The 24,585-nt window shown below is 50.0% G+C and overlaps 2 protein-coding genes across 3 annotated transcripts in view; both read left to right on the plus strand.

The window, feature by feature from the left end:
* The window catches only part of TACR1 (tachykinin receptor 1), a 425,739-nt gene that overhangs the window by 193,056 nt on the left and 208,098 nt on the right, over positions 1–24,585 (plus strand). The window lies entirely within an intron of this gene.
* LOC142304102 (uncharacterized) lies at positions 206–4,882 on the plus strand. Its single transcript, XM_075346139.1, has 3 exons — positions 206–328; positions 737–1,166; positions 2,944–4,882. The coding sequence occupies exons 1-3, from the start codon at positions 233–235 to the stop codon at positions 3,903–3,905; spliced, it is 1,488 nt and encodes a 495-aa protein (XP_075202254.1). The 5' UTR covers positions 206–232; the 3' UTR covers positions 3,906–4,882.

Below are 24,585 nucleotides of genomic sequence, written 5' to 3' on the forward strand. Positions count from 1 at the left end.
GTTTAAAAAAAAAAAAAAAAAAGGAGGGATTGTGGAATGTGGCAGGGGGCGCCCTGGTTTTAATGGGCTGGTTAGGGCTTGGGCTCCTCCCCCTCCCTTGCATGCTGCTCACCCTATAGTTGGTGGGTTTATGGTTTAGCCCTTGGGCTTATAGGTTCCCCCACCCCCGTTTTCTTCCTCTTCCGGCATCGGCTGACGAGAGCTCAGCGCGTGTCGTTATCTCTCTCCAGTGATGGCTGACAGGGAGCTTTTGGCGGTGCTGGCTGCACGCCTCCAGTCCGGCGACCCGCACTTCAGGGAGCACCTCCTGAATATCATAGGTGGTGAGGTGAGCGGCGCGCCTGCTTCTAATATACAGCAGACTTTGGTAGAGAGGGGCAGGCGTTCGGCAAGGAGGACACGTCCCCCTCAGCGTTTGAGTCCCAGTTTCCCTGACAGGCGGCGAGGTAATGGGGGAAGTGTGAGACAGCCTCGGGCTTCCTCTGCTTCTTGCGTCGTGGCCACGCCCCCCGGAATCCCGCCCCCTGTGCAGTCTATCCCATACACGTGTGCTGCTGCAGCCCTGGCTTGTAACACTGACAGTATCATTAGCTCACGGGCCACACATAGCACGGAGGAGGCACAAACAGCTGCAGTGCTGGCATTGGGCTCAGTCACTGTTCAGCACATTACTATGGGAAATTCAGCACAGGCAACCTCTTCTGCAAAGGAAACATTAACCCTTCCTCCCACACAGGAGCAAGAAACTGTACAGCAGGGGTCCGCAGTGATAACTACTCCACCCCCCCCATCGGCCGAGTTTTACAGCAGAGCAGCCCCAGGCACGGGGTCTCCGGTTCAAGGTGCAGGGGAGCGGAGGTACCGCAGGAGGGATCGCTCCAGGTCTCGCTCTCGCGCCACGGCTCGGGACAGGACACCGGCGTCAAACTGCAGGCGCTGCAGCAGTCACAGATCTAGATCATCAAGAGGAAGCAGCAGGTCCCGTCGCTCACGTTCGTCGAGGTGGAGGTCGCCTTCAAGCAGCTCCGCTAGCTCCGCAGGGTCGGTGCGGAAAGGAAGACACAGGTCGTCGATGTCGGCCAGTGGGCCGTTCCGCGAGGCATCACAAGCCAGCGCGGTGCCGCTTTCCCTGCATGGGCCCACGCCGGTTCCAGCGTCTAGAGATGGTGAGTTTAACTATGCTGGGGCTTGGGGTACGGGGGATAGTGAGGATAGTTTAGCATCAGCGGTGAAAGCGCTGTTAGCAAGGTTAGCCCCCAGTGACCCCCCTCCCTCTGCCCCTTTGGTTTCACAGTCAGAGAGTTTAACCCGGGCTTCAGTTCATAAAGAAGCTTTTTTCTGTGGAATAAGTCCTTTAGGTTCACATTTGGAGGATGACACTAAAGCTAAAATATGGACGAACCAATATATAGATATTTGGTCTCTGGTGTCTGTTGATCAACACACGATTGACAGAGAGCGGAGACCAAACACGGACAGGTGGATTGACAGAAAACCAAAAGTAGCCAGAACAATGGGTAATTGGTTGCAGGCATTCTCGGTGCTGGGTCACGTAATGGGTCAAAAACACCCAGAGCGCTGTTCCGAGCTTTTTGCGTATATGGATTTGATTTATTAGCAGATAAGATTGCAAAAGAAGTCGCTTTGGGTAGGTTAATGGGACCGTTCAGTTCCCCTCCTTTTTCAAACTTGAGAGTGTCACCCATAGGTGTGGTACCTAAAAAGGAGCCGAACACGTACCGCCTTATCCACCACTTGTCATTCCCGAGGGGTTCTTCGGTGAATGATGGGATAGCTAAGGATGAAGTCTCGGTATCATATGTATCGTTTGATAGAGCAGTTGCCCTCCTTAGGGAAGCGGGGGAAGGTGCTTACATGGCAAAATCTGACGTTGAATCAGCGTTCCGGCTTCTCCCGGTCCACCCTGACTGTTATCACCTACTGGGCTGTCATTTTGGTGATGCATTCTATTACGATACATGTTTGCCGATGGGTTGCTCCATTTCTTGTTTTTATTTCGAGTTGTTTAGCACTTTTCTGGAGTGGGCTGCTCGCTATGCAGCGGGATCTAGAGCAATCATTCACTACCTGGACGATTTTCTTTTTGTTGCACAGGACAGTTCCAGGTGCAGTTATCTTTTGAATTCTTTTTGCTCCCTAATGCAACGCTTTGGAGTTCCCTTGTCATCAGAAAAGACCGTGGGTCCAGCTCGGTGCCTAACCTTTCTGGGCATCGAGCTGGACTCTGTTCAAATGGTTTTTCGCCTTCCACCCGATAAGATCAGTAAATTGCTGGGTTTGGTCAAGGGTTTTTTGGCGGTTTCCAAGGTCACCTTGAAACAAATGCAGTCACTGTTAGGCATGTTGGTGTTTGCGTGTCGTGTCATGCCTATGGGCAGAGTGTTTTCTCGGCGGTTGTCATTGGCAACGAGAGGGGTGTCCAGGCCTGAGCACCGGATTCGGGTTACTAGAGCAATGAAGGAGGATTTGGAGATATGGCGGGTTTTTCTGGAGAGCTACAACGGCCGTACGTGCTGGCAGGCGGAGGAAGTATCTAACAAGGAATTGGCATTATTTACGGATGCAGCAGGTTCCACTGGGTTTGGCGCCATTTTGGGTAAGGAATGGTGTGCTGCTCGATGGCCCCCCGAGTGGTTGCAAGGTGAGCTGTGTAGAAACCTTGCCTTCCTTGAACTTTTTCCAATTGTGGTGGCCATAGAACTGTGGGGCTTTGAGCTGAGCAACAAGAGGGTATGTTTTTGGTCTGATAATATGTCAGTCGTCCAAATGCTGAACAGTTTGTCATCCAGCTCCTTGCCGGTTTTGTCTTTGTTACGTCATTTGGTTCTTCGCTGCCTTCAACACAACGTGTTTTTTCGTTCTAGGCATATACCAGGTGTTCAAAACCAATGCGCTGATGCTCTTTCTCGTTTCAAATGGCAGGAGTTCCACAGTTTGATGCCGGAAGCATGCAGTGTGGGCAAACCCTGCCCCCAGTTGGTGTGGGACTTGGTAACGAAGGAATGATGTCCCTGGTCAGAGCGTCAGTTGCAGAATCCACCTGGAACTCGTATGGTAAGGCGTGGAGGGAGTGGTGTGTCATGGCGGGGGAGAACCCCGAGGTCCTCCCCCCGGCTCGGCTCCGCGAGCTTGTGGTGGGTTTTTTGCTTCATCTCCGGGAAAAAGGTGTTCCATACTCGTCGGCGGTTAAAAAGGTGTCGGGTATTAGCTTTCACCTACGGCTGAGGGGAATGACGGATGTAACAAAGATCTTTCTCGTGCAGCAGGCACTAAAGGGTTGGAGGAAGCAGCATGTGCGGCGTGAGAATCGACGGCCGGTGTCGTATGAGCTGATGGGTCAATTGATCGGGGCTTTGGGATCTGTGTGCACGGACCCTTTTGAAGTGTCGCTTTTTAGTGCGGCTTTTTGTTTAGCCTTTTTTGGCGCGCTGCGGATAGGGGAGTTGGTATCAGTCTCAAAATTGCGTCCTGGTGGCCTTTTGCACAATGACGTAGTTTTAAGCAATGGCACGGTTCAGATGAGAATTCGGCGTTCGAAGACAGACCAAGGAGGCCTGGGTTCTTGGGTAGTTTTGCAACCAGTACGGGGGCATACGTGCCCACTGAGAATAATCACGGAATATTTAGCATGTCGAACTGAGGGTCAGGTCTTTTTATCCCATATTGATGGGTCCCCTTTAACGCGTTTTCAATTCATTTCGGTTTTGCGGAAATGTTTAGCGGTTGTTGGGGTTCCACCAGGAGATTTCGGGACTCATTCATTCAGAATTGGAGCAGCGACAGAAGCGTCCAGAGCAGGGTTGTCGATAGGTAAAGTGAAGCAGATTGGCAGGTGGAAATCGGACTGTGTAAATAGTTATGTTCGTCCGGAACTTTTGATCTAATGGTTTTTCTTCTACAGGTCACCGTCGCCCGAACGTGTGGCTGATTGGCCATTCATACATATTTTGGGCCTCACAAAGAGCGGCGTGCAGACCCGGTGGAAAGGAGCTCGGGCTACGGGACATCGATGTGTATTGGAGAGGGATCCGTGGGCTGGTATGGAACCAGGTGTTGCTAGAGGCAATGGAAATCAGCAGGATTGCACGGCCACCGACCATTTTAGTAATTCATGCTGGCGGTAATGACCTCTGTTTTCTCAAGTTGGCTGAATTGATGACCTTAATGCGGGCGGATCTTGAGAGAATCATCAGTTTTTTCAGCGAGGTCATTTTAGTTTGGTCGGAGTTGATTCCCAGGGTCGTATGGCAGGGTGCAAGGGATGCGGAGGCAATAGAGCGGTCTCGCCGCACGATTAATTGTCGTCTATCACGTTTTGTGCGGTCCAAGTCTGGGGTGGTGATCCGTCATAGGCAACTGGAAGGGGATAATCGGCGGTTAATGGGAACGGATGGTGTCCACCTAAATGAGATAGGTTTGGACATATTTTTGTCAGGCCTTCAGGACGGGGTCGAGCAGGCGCTGTTGTTGTTACGTGGCGGTCGGGGCTTGGTGTAGGGGTACACAAGCCCCTTCATGGCGGTATTTTCAACAGTTAAGGGACCGAGGACGCACATGCCCTCCAGGAGCTGGAGGGGCAACCGTTTCGGTTCAAAGAGAGATGTCACTCACGTTTTGAGTGGAAGTTGGTTAAAACAAGTTTAAGGTTAAAATAAAGCTGTGGCCGACCCCGTCCACTAAAGGTTATGAAGTTGTAGTTGTTATTTCTGCGCCGGGACACATGGGTACGGGTTGTGAGCTTGTTCATGTCATCAGTCTGATGGAGTACGAGCCCTTTATGGGCAAGTAGTCCCTGACTGAGGGCCTAGGTTGGAGGAGAAGGAATGGAGCGGTGTCCGGCAGCTGTTTTGTACCAAGGGGCACATGATTAAAGTTTGTTTAAAAAAAAAAAAAAAAAGGAGGGATTGTGGAATGTGGCAGGGGGCGCCCTGGTGTTAATGGGCTGGTTAGGGCTTGGGCTCCTCCCCCTCCCTTGCATGCTGCTCACCCTATAGTTGGTGGGTTTATGGTTTAGCCCTTGGGCTTATAGGTTCCCCCACCCCCGTTTTCTTCCTCTTCCGGCATCGGCTGACGAGAGCTCCCCACCCACCCTCCCTGTTTGTGGTTTCAATTTGCTAACGATTATGATACAAGTCACAGCAGGCGGTATTTTCAACAGTTAAGGGACCGAGGACGCACATGCCCTCCAGGAGCTGGAGGGGCAACCGTTTCGGTTCAAAGAGAGATGTCACTCACGTTTTGAGTGGAAGTTGGTTAAAACAAGTTTAAGGTTAAAATAAAGCTGTGGCCGACCCCGTCCACTAAAGGTTATGAAGTTGTAGTTGTTATTTCTGCGCCGGGACACATGGGTACGGGTTGTGAGCTTGTTCATGTCATCAGTCTCTCTTATAACGCAGGTCAGTAAAAAGCCATATTGCTGGTCACTAAGGGGTTCTCCTCGTCCATCCTCCAGACCCAGTGTATGTAAATAAGACACATTACTGCTTGCGACTAATGTAAAATGGTCACAGCAGCCTTTATTAAGTTTACAACTCAATCTCAGGGTGACTTCAACAATTGTAAACCCCACAATCTAATATATAAAGCTGAGTGTATGTTTGTGTGTGTGTGTGTTTGTATGTCCGCTAAAGGAATCTGCACCGTCAAATGTACAATCACAAAATTTTGCACAGACACCCCCATTTGACTCAAGGAACATCATAGACTATGTTTTGAGGGGAAATTTTAACCCCGCGCTTTACAGTTATTCGCCAAACAAACTGCCTCCATTAAAGTTAATGGACCTGGGAGCCTCAATGCAGCCAGAACTTCAAAAGAATGTTGGCGTGTCACAATGCACTGCCACGCCCTTGAATGGAATGTTGGTGCCATGCAGCCATGGAAAGAGACAGACAGAGACAGACAGAGACAAAAAAAAAAGACTGACAGGCAGGGAAAGAGACAGACAGGGAAAGAGACACACAGGGAAAGAAACAAAAAGAGAAAGAGACAAAAAGGGAAAGAGATAGAGAGACAGATAGGTAAAGAAATAGAGAGACAGACACAGACAGAGAGGGAGACAGACAGAGACTGGGAGAGAGACAGACAAACAGACAGTTACTATCCCAGGCAATGCCGGGTACTACAGCTAGTTATAAATATTAACGGGGCTAGGAGAAAACCAACACCTAATTAAGAATTAGACTCTACAAGAACCACACTGGTATAAGGAGTAAAGTATTAATATTCCACATTAATACCCCCAATCCTCACAAGACCTAGGCCCGCTAGTTATATTGGGATGGAATCAAAGTCAATTTCCCCCCCACAATAACCTCAGCATATTCTGATTATTTTACATCAGTTAAACAGGAAAATCTCACTGCTTGTTTGATATCACAGTTATCAGACTGATGTGGAGAATAATGTTTTCAAATCAATTTTCTGCATAATGAAAGCCTTCAAAACAAAACCGGAATTGCATTTTTGTTACCATTTCATCACTGTTGGAATTTTTTTCCCGTTTTTCAGTACATTGTAAGGTAAAAAGAATAGAGCCATTCACAGCTTGAACTCTTCTTGCAAAAAAACCAACAAGAACAACTCCTAACACGTCAATGTTACTAGAAAAATAAATTATAGCTCTTGAAAGAAAGTGATAAAAATATGGGAGTAGAAAAATTAAAAATTCTCTTGTTCTTAAAGAGTTAACCAATCCTATTCCTCCACAATCACAACCTTCATACCCCTAATTCAATTAACCCTTTAGATCCTACCCTCTCCCTTCTCATGTACCATGTGTGCCCTATTTTGGCTCTTGGGCTATTCTTATCAGGATACTTGTTACATATTAGACATTGCATTATTATTCCATTATTATTTCCCATTATTACTATTTTTATAAGATTTGTGCAGATTGTCTGCTAATTTACCTCTTGTACTGATGTCCTGATGTTCAGCTGTAAATGCTCAAGATATTCTGAGCTAATTTGACCATGATTGTATTTGGTCAGGCAGTCTCTCACAAGCTCCATAACCAGCCGGTAAGTGAAGCTGAGGACACCACAGGGTAGTGGTAGCACAAAGTCAGGGTCATAGGTGGTAAGAATCCCCTGGAGTAGTGCTAACACATGAAGTTTATCTGGAGCCATTCCAGACATTTCAAGCAAAAGTAATGCAAAGCACAATCTGTAAATCTGTAAATGAAGAGCTATATAGCTTATCACTGACAGCAATGACCACAAGTGTCAAAGTGAGATTGAGAGTGAAAACACTTGTATAAGTAGGGATTCTTAATTGTGATGTTATAATGGAACCCTGAGTTCTATTCTTAAAGGGGCATCTTACCTTATAAGGAAGTTGCCTAGCGACCCTTAAGGAGGCAACAAGATAGTGGAGCATTAGTACCAGATGCAGGCATGGAGGACAGAGCTATGGGGGCTTCATATTCTGATCAGATAGGGTATTTTTACGTTGTAAGATACATTATTTATATTGTTATATACAATAAAAGTTATAGTGTTTTGTATCAGTAAGAAATTCATTACTGTGGGATAACGCAGTATCATCTGGTGCACATCTATTATGTGTTCATAAATTTAGTGTACTTTTTAACAATAGTAGATTTTAATTCTTACCATTAAAAGCTGTATTTTAGTCACATGGTAATTCTTTCTTTTCCCTCCCACTTTATAATACATAATACATGACTTCTGCTAGTGGTGTACACTTATGTGACTACATTTATGGAAAATAGCTCATACATTAATTAAAGGGTATTCCCAGCTCTAGTATCATATACTAATATGTAGTAAGTGTTATAATAATAATATTAGTAAATACCGCCAATTAGAAATGTAGTATAGTTCTCCTGATATAGCCATTTCTCTTACCTCATGTGCAGTTTAGGTAACCATGGTTACGTCCACTCAGGGAGTGAGAGTTAGTTACGTATTTAGTTGCTCATGGTTGTAACCATGGATACCTAAGCTACTACCATGCCCTGCACATGAGGTAAGAGAAATGGCTATATCAAGAGAACTATACTACATCTCTAATTGGAGGTGTTTGTTAATATTACTATTATTACGCTGAGTACATATTGGAATAGGAGAATAGGAGATGAGAATACCCCTTTAACCTTCACTTTGTGCCCTACTTGGACACATTTCTTTATGCCAATTACAAAATATCATATTGTAGAGACCAAAATCAATTTAACCTCTTAATGACGAATGACAGACATACTGTAGAATGCCATGAGCAGGTGTCAGTTCCCACATTATCGTTGGAGGAAATAAAAGGAAATTGTTAATCCATGCTGCCAGAAGAAGATCACTGAAGATCAATGGGGATTAAGATGTTAGATTTTATTGTTCGACATATTTCGGAGCCATAGACTCCTTCTTCGGGAACAAAAAACAATAATGTACATTACACAGTCTTTAGAGCTGATCCCTTTAATAGAATTCTGACATTCAAAAAAGTTCCCACATTATGGCATAGTATGTCCATTTATGTTTGGGAGGGTTCTCATGTATTCTGTTATTCTTTTTGGTTTCTTGTATTCCATCATTCCTGTGTGATTGTGTTTGAACATTCCTAGCCCTCTGTCTCACCCTCTGCCTGTGTATTTTATTTATCCTTATTGTTGTGTTTGTGATAAGGGTGCTTTACACGCTGCGACATCGCTAACAATATATCGTCAGGGTCATGGTGTTTGTGACACACATCCGGCGCCGTTAGCGACGTTGCAGCGTGTGACAGGCTGGAGCGACCTAAAACGATCGCAAAAAAGACAAAAATCGTTTGTTTTGGAGAGGTCGTTTAATTTAAAAAATCGTTGTCAGGTAAGCAGCGATGTTGTTCCTTGTTCCTGTGGCGTCACAGATCGTTATGAGTGACACCGCAGGAGCGACAAACATCTCCTTACCTCCGTCCACCGGCAATGAGGAAGAAAGGAGGTGGGCGGGATGTTCGGCTCGCTCATCTCCGCCCCTCCGCTTCTATTGGCCGGCCGCTTAGTGACGCCGCAGTGACGTCGTTATGACGCCGAACGCACCTCCCCCTTGAAGGAGGGATTGTTCGGCGGTCACAGCGACGTCGCTGACAAGGTATGTGCGTGTGATGCTGCCGTAGCGATAATGTTGTAAAGCACCCTTTACTCTTGGTTTATAGTTTAGGGTGCAGTTAAGGTCACTCAGGGTCAGCCGTCAACAAATGGGGGTGCCATTATCTGATCTTAGGGTGCCATCCTTTCCTGTCAGGCAGTGATAAATAAGGTCTAGGGCAAGTACTAGCCTGTTTTGGAACCTGTGCATTTCCAGTTTTATATCTTCTCCGGTTTGTCCATCCCTTTGAGAGCGTTAAAGTTCAGTTGTAACAACAAGACAGTGGTCGTCTTGGAGGTGTGCTTGGGGTTATGATTATCATTTTGGAATATTGCCCTATGGCCCAGTTTCTGAAGGGAGGGGATAATGCCCTGCTTCAATATGTCACAGTACATTCATGGTTGCATCAATTAACTGTAGCTCCCCACAGCTGGCAGCACTCATACAGCTCCAAACCATGACACCCCCAACACCATGCCTGAGAGCAGGCAAGCACACTTGTCTTTGTACTCCTCACCTGCTTGCTGCCACACTCATTTGAACCAAATAAGTTTATTTTGATTTCCTCAGACCAGGGAACATTTTTCCAGTAATCCATGTCCTTAGTCTACTTGTCTTCAGCAAACTGTTTGCGGGCTTTCTTGTGCATCATCTTTAGACGCTTCCTTCTGGGATGACAGCCATGCAGACCAATTTGATGCAGTGTGTAGCGTATGGTCTGAGCATTGACAGGCGGACACCCCACCCCTTCACCTGTGCAGCAATACTGGCAGTACTCATAGATCTATTTTTTAAAATCAGCCTGTGGATATGGTGATGAGCACGTGCACTCAACTTCTTTGGTCAACCATGGAGAGGCCTGTTCTGAGTGAAACCTGTCTTGTTAAACTGCTGTATGGTCTTGACTACCATGCTGCAGCTCAGTTTCAGGTTATTGGCAATCTTCTTATAGCCTAGACCAGGGGTCTCAAACACGCGGCCCGCGGGCCGCATGCGGCCCGTCAGGCTGCTTCTTGCGGCCCCCAGGCCCGTTTCCCTGGTCACTATCGCGGCCGGTGCAGGGGCGCAGGCCACTGTCTGCACTTTGTTAGATGAGTGTTTTGCCGGCGCTGCGTTCTCACAGGCAAGGACTGTGCGCGCGCAGCGCCGGCAAAACAACCATCTGATCTGACATAAATCGCTGCCAGGAGCTGTGGCCCCTGCACCGGCCGCGATAGTCCACGGGCATGGCCTGCAGACAGCGAGAAGCAGAGATGAGGAGCCGAGGGAACGCGGGACAGGTGAGAAGAATGGTGGTTTTTTATTTTTTGTGTATGTGAAGGACGGCACATTAACCCCTTAGCGACCTATGACGTACTGGGTACATCATGGCTCCCTGGTACTTAAGGATCCATGACATACCCAGTACGTCATGGTGAAATCGCAGCCCCGGTGGCTGCGATCGCTGTTTGCATTGCAAATAGCAAATACCTTAGATTCGGGGACGAGGGAGCCTCAGGAGGGGTGGTGTCTCCTCCCCGGACCTACGGAGGCTGTGATTGGCTGTGCGGCGTTCGTCAGCCAATCACAACCACTGTAATGTTCCAGCCATTGAAAATGGCTGTAACATTGAAATCCAGCCATGATCAGTGCAGCTGTAGCACCGATCATTGGCTGGAGCTGGGTGACCTCTGTTTCACCCGCCCCCAGCTCTGATTGGAGAGACCGGTCTTGTGACCGATCTGTCCAATCACTGTGGATCTGGGGCCAGAGACCGCCCCCTCAGCTTCACTCAGGAATCTGTGGGTGGAAGCCGAGAACGATCGGTAAATTATCACCTTTCACCCGCCGCCACTGCCCCCACCACCCATTACTACAGGATGGGGACATTACTATAGAATAGGGACAAGGTGGGCACATGACTATACCATGGGGACAAGTTGGGCACATGACTATAGCATGGGGACAAGGTGGGCACATGTCTATAGGATGGGGACAAGGTGGGCACATGACTATAGCATGGGGACAAGGTGGGCACATGTCTATAGGATGGGGACAAGGTGGGCACATGTCTATAGGATGGGGACAAGGTGGGCACATGTCTATAGGATGGGGACAAGGTGAGCACATGACTATAGCATGGGGACAAGGTGGGCACATGACTATAGGATGGGGACAAGGTGGGCACATGACTATAGGATGGGGGACAAGGTAGGCACATGTCTATAGGATGGGGACAAGGTGGGCACATGACTATAGGATGGGGGACAAGGTAGGCACATGACTACAGAATAGGGACAAGGTGGGCACATGACTATAGGATGGGGACAAGGTGGGCACATGACTATAGGATGGGGACATTACTAAAAGATGGGGACATTACAAGGATGGGCATAATACTATTGGATGGGGACATTACTATAGAATAGGGACAAGGCTGGGGTCATTACTATAGGATGGGGACAAGGTGGGCACATTACTATAGGATAGGGAACATTACTAAAAGATGTTGGCCAAAATTTCTATATAGTGATAATTGTAACACTATTAGTTACAAGAAAGGGATAAAATGTAAAAAAAAAAAAAAACAAAATAAGGCATGACTTTTTTTTAACATCAAATTTTTTTTTTTTAGATTTAACCAAAGAATGTGCACATTTGTTATAATAAACAAGTGAAAAATGTTGAAAATCAGTGATCCAAAGGTGTGTATAAAAATATATATGGTACCAATAAAAATGTCACTTTGTCCTGCAAAGAATGTGGCCCCCCAAATTATTTTTTTCCTCGGTGCGGCCCATACACCCAGCCGAGTTTGAGACCCCTGGCCTAGACCATCTTTATGTAGAGTAAAGAAAAAAATTGTTTTCAGATACTTAGAGAATTCTTTGCCATGAGGTGTCAGGTTGATCTCCCAGGGACCATTATGAGAGAGTGTGTGAGTGATGACACAAATGTAACACACCTGTTGCCCATTCACACCTGAGACCATGTAACACTAAGGAGTCACATGACACTGGTGAAAGAGAATGGCTAGTTGGGCAAAATGTGGGCCTTTTCTTTTAGGGGTGTACTCACTTTTGTTGCTAGTGGCTTAGTAACGGCTGTGTGTTGAGTTACTTGGAGGCCACACCAAATTTACACTGTTACACAAGCTGCACACTTACTACCAGCATCAGACTGGCTACCGGAGGAATCTCCTGTAATACCAGGCCTGGATTCCGTTACCTGCATTGCACTCTGGAGCTCTCACCTGAGCTCCGGAGTGCAGTCTAGACTGCACCGCGAGTGCCGAGTGATTGATTCCCCGGCGATTGCGGTTCAGTTCATGACAGCTGAAGACATGCTGGTCTGATCTCCGGTGTTCTCACCTGAACTCCGGATTGCAGCCCTGCCTGTCCGCAGCTGTTATGAACTGAACCACAATCGCCGGGGAATCAATCACTCGGCGCTCGCAGTGCAGTCCAGCAAACTCTGAGATCAGACCAGGCTGCAGCTGAGAGCTCCGGAGTGCAAAGCAGGTAACGAATCCAGGCCTGGCATTACTGGAGATTCCTCCGGTAGCCAGTCCAACGCTACTGACTACTCTACATTGTATCAAAGTGTCATATCTTCAGCGTTGTCCCATGAAAATATATAAATAAATAAATATATATATATATATACACACACACACATACAGTATATATGAAACCAGAAGTTTACATACACTATCTAAAAAGACACATCTGCACGTTTTTCTTACTATCTGACATAAAATCAGAATACACCTTTCCCGTTTTAGGTCAATTAGGAACCAGAATTATTTATATTTGCCAAATGCCAGAATAATGAGAGAGGATGTTTTAAGGCATTTTTATTACTTTCTGCAAAGTCAAAAGTTTCCATCCATTTCATTAGTATTTGGTTCCATTGCCCTTAAACTGTAAGACTTGGGTCAAATGTTTTGGATCTCCTTCCACAAGCTTCTCACAATAGTTGGTAGGAATTTGAGCCCGTTCCTCCTGATAGGACTGGTGTACCTGAGCCATGTTTGTAGGTTGAATAACATTGATCATTGCGCTGGCCATGTCCATATTGCATATGGCCTCGTTCAGACAACTGTTTTTTTTAGTCTGTGTTGTCCTTGTGCAACAGACAGCACACTGATTATATAATCTATTGTCAAGTCTGACAAGTTAAGGATCTGAAAAATTAAAGATCAGAGCAACCATCAGTACATGAATACATCACCCCAGTAACCATCAATACATGAATGCATTACCCCAATAACTATCAATACATGAATCCATGACCCCAGTAACCATCAATACATGAATGCATTACCCAAATAATTATCAATGCATGAATGCGTCAACCCAGCAACCATCAATACATGAATGCATGACCCAAATAACCATCAGTACATGAATGCATCACCCCAATAACCATCAGTACATGAATGCATCACCCCAATAACTATCAATACATGAATGCATCACCCCAGTAACCATCAATACATAAATGCATCACCCCAGTAACCATCAATGCATGAATGCATCACCCAAGTAACTATCAATATATATATATATATATATATATATATATATATATATGTATATATATATATATGTTTCTCTCGCACCCCTTCAAGTCTATGGGGCAAGAGAAAAATCGCACTGCACTCGCATTACACCGGTGTAACGCGAGTGCAGAGTGAGAATGGCAATAGCCGGCAATGGAGAGAGGGACATAAATGCCTCCCTCTCCTCTGCAGCGCCGGCCCTCCCCTCCTCAGCGCTGGTCCGCCCCTCCTGAGTGATGGCCCGCCCCCCGAAGCTGTGGTCCGATCGCATGATCGGATCTCAGTCGCAATAACACTCGTCTCCCGCTGTGCTGTCAGTGTGAGTCGAGTGTCATGCGAGGATCACAGTAGTCCCTGTGTGGCCCCAGCCTAAATTGTATGCTCCAGCTGTCTAGTGACTTCTTCTTTTCTCAACTGTATAAACCGCTTCATGCGAACACATCTCAAATGCATGTCACTCAAAATAGCTACCTGTTTCACTGTGACTTCAGTTGTGGACAGTGTAACTAACCGTTGAGCCTCTGGGGACCAGTATACTCTACATGCTTCCACAGCTGTGTTAAATTCTTCATGCACAGACTCATTGGCTCAAGCTTTTCTCAAGTCTTTGGGTACATTTACCATGCACTTGAAGAGAGAAGTCTCTTCCTTTCCTGCGTTCAGCAGACGATTATCTTGTTCAGCTCTCAGACCCAGCTCCTTCTGAAGCTCATGCTCTTTAATACGGTTGACCAGAATGCACCCCTGTCACTCCATCTTTTTTAAGGCTGCCTTATTCATCGACTGGTACTCCGCTAGGAGATCTCTGATCTCAGACACTTCTTTTTCTAGCTCAGCTGTCAGCAGCCTGTCTCAGGAACTTTTCTTTCTTCAGATGGTCTTTTACTGTCTCCTTGACCATCTCAATCGTCTTAATTAAACTTTCAATGGAAATGACTTAACCAGCCTCTCCTCGTTCCTTTAGAGTTATCTCGGTTTTTGCATCCTGAGGACCAATTAAGCTTCCATCGTCTGATGAGTCGTCTTGTTCAGTCCTTACATCTTCAGTGTGTTCTGCCATGTCTGCACATTCAGCTTCATCTTGGGGTCATGAAGTGACACCATCAACCCTTTCCTGGGGCCTTGCAGCATCACCTTCAGATTTCTCTTTGGTCTCCGCTGCTTCATCTTCAGCCACCTCAGAGGTGGGTGAATCACCAGTCTCCTCTTCATTAACTTCATGGATGTTTGCTTCAGCAACCTTCCCCACAACTTGTTTCTGTTGCGGGCGGAGGAGGGGACGCTGCGCTCACCCACTGCTCGGGTCCGGCTACTGCTGCTGCTGCTGCTCGGTGGTGGCTCGAGCGGTGGGCCGGATCCCGGGGACTCGAGCGGCGCTCCTCGCCCGTGAGTGAAAAGGGGGATGATTTTGGGGATTTGTTGTCCGTGACGCCACCCACGGTTGTGGTGAGGTTGTGACATTACCGCTGCTCTGGACGGGGATCCCGGGAGCGATGACAGGGAGCAGCTTGGATGTTGTTTTTCCCCTCCGTGGGTAGGGGGTTTGGTTGTCCCGGGGCCCGGTGAAGGGTAGGATGGCAGGTGGGTTACGGGACCCGGTGAGGTGCAGGGTCGCGGGGGCAGCGCGGTGCCGCACGGCACAGTGGTACTCAGCCAATGATGAACACAAAGTCTCCGGTAAAACAAACGGCTGGATGGACGGGTCCCACAGATAGCTGTGATGGTTCTTCTCCCGGTAGGTTGGCGGTGACTGCCTTTCCCTGCACCTGTGTTGTGTTCTCGGTTCTGGTGGCTTCCCACCAGTAACCCGCTCCCCAGCTTGGATGGATGCTGAGGGAGCCCCTTTTGCCCGCAGGCTCTGGCCCTGGGAACTGTAGACTTGGCGGTGACTGTATTTCCCTTCACGGTTTGAGCTGTTGCCTTCAATCGGGTCTTGACTGCTGGGAAACCCCAAAGGTTCCCTTTGCTAACGGATTTGACCGGTTTTACGGCGACTCCAAGCCTGGTCGGGGTCCGTAGGCCCTGCCGAATGGTGCTGGCCTCTCTTCGCACCCCGATCCGGTACCGGCGGGCCACCGCCCGTCCCCGGTCCTTACGGTTCACGTCAATCTGCCTCGCCTGCAGACGGTCACCACCGTCTGCCAACCTTGCTGTATGTGCCCGGGCCACGCACCCGGACATGGTCAGTCTCCTCCACTATCACTTCACTCTTTCACTCTAAAACTAATCTGACTGCCTTTTCCCGCCTCCAGGACTGTGAACTCCTCAGTGGGTGGGGCCAACCGCCTGGCTCCACCCCCTGGTGTGGACATCAGCCCCTGGAGGGAGGCAACAAGGATCTTTGTCTGACTTCGGTGTGCCTAGCCGGGGTGTGGGATGTGTTGTTGCAGTACCTGTGACGACCTGGCTTGTCCAGGGCGCCACATTTCCCTATAGCATTCTCAAGGACATCTTTGCCTATAACTGCCCCTGGTACCTTGGACCAACAAGTAACCTCCTAACTTGGTGTTGGCCCCCATCCCTGGGGCTACCATGAGACTCTCAGTCATATTGTTGTTCACTTCAGCTAACGTCAGGTCACTAACCTGGCTAAAGCCATAACACTCTCTGGTTACCCTTATCTCAGGACTGTTAACCTTAGGAGTGATTAACTTAATTTTTCATTACATATCATCTTACCTGAAGGAGCCCCTTCAGTATTTTGCTGGAGTGGGATAGCCTCAAGGCCATTCCTGCTTTTAAGTAACTAAACAGACACGTTTCCCATTAACCACAGTACTTTCAAGTCCCAGCTTATTTCCATAGGAGACCACGAGTCTGGGAGTATACCAACACTGTGGTACCTAACAACCTCGGTCATATCAATGTGAACTTTGACCATTAGAAATCCCTTAAATGCCTCACACATGCTGATTATTTCTGTCACCTTTTAAGGCAACCTAGAGAAATCAGGTATGGACCTTACAAAGGACATCGAGCTTCTAGGGTCTATCAGTCCCATCACACGTTCTCCATCCAGCCACATGAAACATGGTCGTGATCACTCGTCAGAGGAGTAGTCTATACTGTAGACTGGACATGCAAACAACGAACCTTGTTGTTCCTGGCTGTAGGCCATCTGTTCTATGACCTGGGGACATCGGTCTGCTAAATGTCCTGTGTCGCGGGCGGAGGAGGGGACGCTGCGCTCTCCCACTGCTCGGGTCCGGACGCTGGTGCTGCTGCTCGGTGGTTGCTCGAGCGGTGGGCCGGATCCCGGGGACTCGAGCGGTGCTCCTCGCCCGTGAGTGAAAAGGGGGTGTTTGGATTGAGGGGATTTATTGTCCGTGACGCCACCCACGGTTGTGGTGATAATGGTGACACCACCGCTGCTCTGGACGGGGATCCCGGGAGTGGTGACAGGGAGCACCTTGGTTGTTATTTCTCCCCTCCGTGCGTAGGGGGTTGGCCACACACCCGGACCAACTTAAGGCTGCTCTCTTACTACTTTTCCTCCTTCCACTTTCACTTCCAAACTCTATCTGCCTGGTTTTCCCGCCTCCAGGACTGTGAACTCCTCGGTGGGCGGGACCAACCGCCTGGCCCACCCCCTGGTGTGATCATCAGCCCCTGGAGGAAGGCAACAAGGGTTTTGTGTCTGACTTCGGTGTGCCTGCTGGGAGTGTGGGGTGTGTTGGTGTTATGCTCTGTGGCCCCTGGCTTGTCCAGGGCGCCACACCTGCACCATGACATTCCCCACAGAAAATGTCCCAATGAGTCCAATGGCACCACCACCACCCCTTTTGACTTGGGATAGATACTCTACCCCTTTGGGGCAACCACCCATTTTAGGGACTCCACTCCTTGGGGGGCAACCACCCATTTTAGGGACTCCACCTCCTTGGAGGCAACCACCCCTTTTTTGGGAACATTTCATGGCCTCCCCACAGAATTCACAGGCCCCAGTTCACACAGGATCTTGCTATCTTCCTGGTCAACCTGGGTCTGCTTTGGCCCCTCAAGAGATTGTATGACCTGGTTGATTAGCATCTCATTAAAACGCCCCACCAGCTGCTGCTGTTGCTCTTGCAGTTGTTACAGAAGTCCCAACATTTCTTCCATTTTGCCTGGGCATGCTGTTCCACTCATGGTTGCTCAGCTCCCACAAAACTTCATGGAACCACAGGTCCCATAGTAAACATTTTCAGGTTTTACATCTCAGAGGACCTCATCCACTGCAATACATAGCAACCATTTGCAATATAAGTGGTCTCTACCTCACAGTGGGTTATATATTGGTGTAATTTACATGTTTTTAATTCTGTATATTGACCTGTCATATGCTAAATGTGTGTAATATGTGCTCTGTTAGGATTTCACGTGCCAATTTGAGTGGTCGTCATGTGATCGCTCCCATGTGATTTGCAGACTTGGGGTCATCTGCTGATTGACGTCTTCTCCTGCTTCTCTCAACTGAAAATTAAATCAATGAGAGAAGCAGGAGCAGACATCATTCAGCAGATCACCCCAAGTCTGCAAATCACATGGGAGCGATCACATGACGATCAGTTGACTTGGCAAGTGAAATCCTATGGTATCAACTTATATTACGCACCTTGGGGATTTGGCAGGTCAATGTGCAGAATGTCACACACAGAGGAGGCACCGGTCAGTCTAGAGCAGCAGAGCAGAGAGAAGCCACTGTGGACCGGCCTCCTGGGCTCCTCATCCTGGTCGCATTAAAGATATGTTTTATCTGAAATGCTGCAGCATCAGATTAAAACATGGACGACTACAATAATGGAGCCGATGTCTGATTCCTTCCACCTGGGGGTCATGCAGTAGAAATCGGCTGTCAGGTTCCATATCTTGTGGCAAAATAACAGTAGAAGCCTCATACGTAGAAATGAGCGGACGTGTGGAAGTTTGGTTTGGTGGGTTCAGCCAGACTTTAGATAGAAATAAATGCAGTTGCACGCTCCTGTTTAGAGAGCGGCATGCCGTGCCGGGTAATGCGATGCGAGATGTGCACGAGTTACATGTGAGTCGCTTGCACGTGTGACTCCTGCCTAAAGTTCTGTTCTGGACCGGACTTGACCCAAATCTCATTGGAAGTCACTGATTGGGCAGTTTGGGTCTCTGGCCACATGCAGCCAGGTATAAAAAGAGCAATTCTGGGGAAAGGAAGGAGGGGATTTTGTTATTTTGTTTGGTGCACAATACATCTGTTATTGCTGTTTTTGTTGAGCCCCGCTGATGCAGTGTCGGTGCATTACCTTCAGGGACTCCACGCAGCTGGATCTGGTCACAGGTAGGAAATCTTCTATTTGTCGTGACGCCACTCTCAGAATTGCGGTCAGTGGGGACCGCCACTGCAGATTAAGGGATGCCTGGGGCTGATGGTGGGTGCAGCCAGGTGTAGTAGCCTCCTGAGAGTGAGGCAAGCCCCAGGGCCCTGTGTAAAGGTGTGTAGAACCACAAGGCGCAGAATAACTCCACACAAGCAGAATGTCTTTCAGGGGTTTTACTCACTTCAGATGGCAGGGTGAGTAACCCGGGCGTAGCTGGGATTAACCAGGCTGGAACCAGGTATCCTTCAGGCTGACTGGTGAGGGTGACTACCGACTCGCCTTCCTTAGCCCTTGGTGGTTTGGAGTAACCCCGACTTTTAGTCCCTATGGGGGTCACCCAGGGAAGATGCTGAAGCCTCTCTCCCCTTCGTTGGTTTGCCGTTTGCTTGTCGCCTGGACCAGATCACTCCAGCTGCTTGCCTCCTGTGAACTATGGGCCCTAACTGTGGCTACGTGGCTGCGGCTTTTGGGTGTTGTGGTGTGGGCTTTGAGGGCCCCACACCGGCAGGTTTAGCAAGGAAAGTTGGATCTATCCCCGCTCCGGGATCTGCCGCCCGTTTGGGCCTGGTACTCCCTAGCAGTCTCCTTACTTCCCACTCCGTGCTCTCTCTAGCTGAGATGGGTTTCGGGTAGCACCCCTAGGTGACCGTTCTCCCCCGTCGGTAGCCACTGCGCGGACGCTGTCAGACTGCAACAGCCCCAGGGATCTGCTCTCTTCTGAGCTCCCTGGACTCTACACTGAACCGGCTCACTGCCCCTCCTCTCCTGTTCTTGCCTACGCCACCTAGCAACCAGACTCTCTTACCACACCCCTTGAGTGGAGATGGAGGCTTTTGGCCCCCTCCACTATTCCAGTGGAGGTGAAGGCTTTGCCCCCTCCTGGGATCCCCAGGGGTCCTCTCAAAGGTACATGTGTGAGACCTGATCACTATGCGCCTGTGTAGTCACACCTCGGTCAGCCTTCTGGATTACCTGTATTGTACTGTCCCCAGGGTGGGTGCAGTACTCAGTGGTGCCTGACCAGGTCAGGGGCGCCACATTCCCCCTTAGTTATCACCAGCACGTCCTCGGGCTGCAAGACAACATTTTAAAATGCATGCATAAAACGTTAAAACATGTAAAACATTTTTAAAACCACCAGGTACCATACATCACCACCCTCCACCCACAAGTCCGTTAACCCACCCAGAACCCTCTCAGGAGGCAGGTCACCGGTCCTTTTGGTAACCAGATCTGGGCCATCCACTTCCCCAGACCTTTCCTCCAATCTTCCTCTCCCGTTGGCCGCGCCTTCAGCCACTTCTGGCAGGATGTAGAGGCGGCTTTCATGGGCTGGTGGTTTCAGGGTATACCTGGCCTGGTGGAACCGCGCCTTCAGCCTCTTCTGGCAGGATGTAGAGGCGGCCTCCACAGTTGGTGCTGACCAGGTACCCTCTTTGTGGTGGAGAGCCAGGCCCCATAAACAGGCATGCTCTCTGGTTGCAGGTGAGCCAAGGCCCCATCATGGACGTGCTCCCTGGTTGCAGACGAGCCAAGCCCCTAAACAGGCTGGCTCTGGTGGTGGTGCCTCTGGTGTAACTATTTACACTGCGAGAGTTTGTGGCTATAGCCAGTTCATAGCCTTAAGGTTCATTTCTCACATTAGTTTATGTGGGCACATTGCTTAAACTTGTAACGTTGCAAACTTTTTCAAAACTTATCAAACTGGTAACTTCTGTGCTTCTTTCTTTACTTTATGTGGATTCCTCCTTACCAGGGCTTGGGCCTGTAGGGCTGCGGCACCTGTTGCTTCCTTGACCTCTTTCTTCATCTGTGGTAGTCTCATCAGTAGGTTCTTTCTCTGTTCTTTCTCTATCTCTGTCTTTCCTTTCTTCTTCTGTGTCTGTTTCTTTTTCTTTAGGACATGGTGTAACATCGAGTGCATACCAGCCTCTTTCTCCTTGATGCATCGTAAATTGCACTGTGTCTCCCATTCTTAGGTTTCTTCCAGGATGTCCTCTGGGCAAATGGGCTCTAACGTCTCTTCTATTCACGAATATGCCTTCTTTCATACCAGGTGCAACTATAAAGCCGTATCCTGATTTTAGGCTGAAATCTTCTACTACTCCTCTACAAAGGGGTCCTCTGACCTGGGCTTTGGCCCTTCTCAGGAACCGTTTCTCCTCCAAATCTCTGGCCGTTATTTCCTTTTTCTGCTCTGGAGACTGTGGTGCAGGGAAAGACTGGGTTCTACTACGGCGCCGTGTCTTGCGGGCCGGGTTCTGCAGGGTACAGCTTACAAACTCCCAGGTGAGGCTTTTGGGCAGATCTTCTTCAGCAGACGGTGTCAGGTCTTCTTCATCCCAGCGGGAGTATGGCAACATCTCTGGCTCTGGGCATAGATCCACTGCTGGTGGCTCCGGGGTCAGCTCCTCAGCCTCCTGGCCTCCTCTCCCCCTTAGTTCTACTGAGCACTCCTGTTGTGGCAGTGCTGGGGATGGGCGTTCTTCAGCAGGCCCAGGCGGAGGACTCTTTGGCGTGGTTGCTGCAGGGGTTGCCGGAATCCTCTTGGGGGTGTGCGGAGGAAGCAGATACTGGTCCACCAACTCTTGTGGGAATTGAGCCTCCAGGTCAGCCTTCAGCTTCCAGTATTCGGGGTCCTCCCCCAGCGTAGACTTCCTAGCAGGGACCTCCTTGGACTGGGGAGCGGTGTCTGCTCTGGCCTTGCAGGCCGGGGTAAATACTTGTACGGGCTTGTCTTGGCGGGCCGCGCCTAGCATGGCGGCGGCCTGGTCTTGGCGGGCCGCGCCTGGCGTGGCGGCGGCCTGGTCTTGGCGGGCCGCGCCTGGCGTGGCGGCGGCCTGGTCTTGGCGGGCCGCGCCTGGCATGGCGGCGGCCTGGATCGGCGTCGCTATCGCGGCCTGGATTGGCGTCGCAGCTGCGATGGGATCCGTGCAGGCTGGGCTGGGCGTCGCTGCAGCGATCTGGGCTTGGCGGGCCGCACCGGACGTGGCTGCGGCCTGGTTCAGCACCTCACTTGCGGCGCGGACGAGCGTTGCTGCTGCGGTGGGGTGTCGGCGGGCCGGGCCTAGCATGGCGGCGGCCTGGGTCAGCGTCACACCTGCGGCGCGGATTAGGGTCGCGGTGGCAGCCGGTTCTTTGCGGGCCGGACTGGGCGTTACTGCAGGGACCGGGTCTTGGTGGGCCGAGCAGGGCATCGCTGCGGCGGCCTGGGCTTGGCGGGCCGCACCTGGCGTGGCTGCGGCCTGGCTCAGCGTCGCCGCGCCGGGCGCCTCTTCAGGGACTGCGGGCGTGGCAGCAGGGGTCGGGGCGCTCGTGCTGGCAGGGGCAACACTGGACTCACCCATCGGTAGCATCATCGGGGTCTGAGTCGTCACCGCCCGATCTGGCACTCGGCGCGCGGATCTCCCTTCATAGGCCTGAACCGCCGCGGTCATCCCCAGGAACTCCATCCGTCCGTCTCTGATCTGCCTTCCGATCCTGGCTTCCAGTTGATCGCAGAACTCGGCAAGCTCCCGACACCACCAGGCAGCGGAGCCCGGCTCTGGGTCTCTGTGTTCAGACGCCATTTTCTCTAACAGCAGGCTTCTGGCTCCCTTTCTGTCCCGACGTCTCTGGACGCTTCCGCTCTCTTCACAAGCGAGGTCAGAACTCTGCAGGGGATCTCTGGGTAGCCACACCTCTTCGTGGGCGGTAACTTCTTCCAGCGCGGGCTGCTGTTGTTTTTCAGCGCGCTTTTCATGGTGGCAATATGGCGGCGCTTCCAATTTTTCAAGCGGACCGCCCAGGCACATGGTCACCTGTCTGAACAGGTCTAGTCCTTATCCTGTTCGTGACGCCAGATGTTGAGCCCCGCTGATGCAGTGTCGGTGCATTACCTTCAGGGACTCCACGCAGCTGGATCTGGTCACAGGTAGGAAATCTTCTATTTGTCGTGACGCCACTCTCAGAATTGCGGTCAGTGGGGACCGCCACTGCAGATTAAGGGATGCCTGGGGCTGATGGTGGGTGCAGCCAGGTGTAGTAGCCTCCTGAGAGTGAGGCAAGCCCCAGGGCCCTGTGTAAAGGTGTGTAGAACCACAAGGCGCAGAATAACTCCACACAAGCAGAATGTCTTTCAGGGGTTTTACTCACTTCAGATGGCAGGGTGAGTAACCCGGGCGTAGCTGGGATTAACCAGGTATCCTTCAGGCTGACTGGTGAGGGTGACTACCGACTCGCCTTCCTTAGCCCTTGGTGGTTTGGAGTAACCCCGACTTTTAGTCCCTATGGGGGTCACCCAGGGAAGATGCTGAAGCCTCTCTCCCCTTCGTTGGTTTGCCGTTTGCTTGTCGCCTGGACCAGATCACTCCAGCTGCTTGCCTCCTGTGAACTATGGGCCCTAACTGTGGCTACGTGGCTGCGGCTTTTGGGTGTTGTGGTGTGGGCTTTGAGGGCCCCACACCGGCAGGTTTAGCAAGGAAAGTTGGATCTATCCCCGCTCCGGGATCTGCCGCCCGTTTGGGCCTGGTACTCCCTAGCAGTCTCCTTACTTCCCACTCCGTGCTCTCTCTAGCTGAGATGGGTTTCGGGTAGCACCCCTAGGTGACCGTTCTCCCCCGTCGGTAGCCACTGTGCGGACGCTGTCAGACTGCAACAGCCCCAGGGATCTGCTCTCTTCTGAGCTCCCTGGACTCTACACTGAACCGGCTCACTGCCCCTCCTCTCCTGTTCTTGCCTACGCCACCTAGCAACCAGACTCTCTTACCACACCCCTTGAGTGGAGATGGAGGCTTTTGGCCCCCTCCACTATTCCAGTGGAGGTGAAGGCTTTGCCCCCTCCTGGGATCCCCAGGGGTCCTCTCAAAGGTACATGTGTGAGACCTGATCACTATGCGCCTGTGTAGTCACACCTCGGTCAGCCTTCTGGATTACCTGTATTGTACTGTCCCCAGGGTGGGTGCAGTACTCAGTGGTGCCTGACCAGGTCAGGGGCGCCACATTTTTACCCCAGTGTGAGCCGTGGTTCACGTACATACAGCACCAAAACTCAAACACGCTCATCTCTATTCATACGTTACATGGCATCTCTGCTGTCTGCACATCACATGCAATGGTTTAATGTAGGTATAAAAGCGAAAGTGAGTTATGAGATCATGCAGCAGCTGAGATGTGTACAATGAAATTCTGCAGCAGCTTAGGGGTGTATAATCAGGTTCTGCAGCAGCTGTGTGCATGATGAGGTTCTTCAGCAGCTGACGTGTGTTTGATGAGGTTCTAAACAGCTGGGGTGTGTATTATGAGGTGAGGTTTTGCAGCAGCTGAGGTGTGTATGATGATGTTCTACAGCAGTCGAGTTTTGTATGATGAGGTTCTGCAGCAGCTGAGGTGTGTATTATGAGGTTCTGCAGCTGCTAGTTTGTGTATGATGAGGTTCTGTAGCAGCTGAGATGTGTATTATGAAGTTCTGAAGCAGCTGAGGTTTGTATTATGAGGTTCTGCAGCAGTTGTGTATGATGAGGTTCTGCAGCACCTGCGGTGTGCGTGATGAGGTTCTGCAGCAGCTGAGATGTGTATTATGAGATTCTGAAGCAGCTAAGGTTTGTATTATGAGGTTCTGCAG

This window comes from Anomaloglossus baeobatrachus, chromosome 4 (genome assembly GCF_048569485.1).
Source record: "Anomaloglossus baeobatrachus isolate aAnoBae1 chromosome 4, aAnoBae1.hap1, whole genome shotgun sequence".
Lineage (NCBI taxonomy): Eukaryota > Metazoa > Chordata > Amphibia > Anura > Aromobatidae > Anomaloglossus > Anomaloglossus baeobatrachus.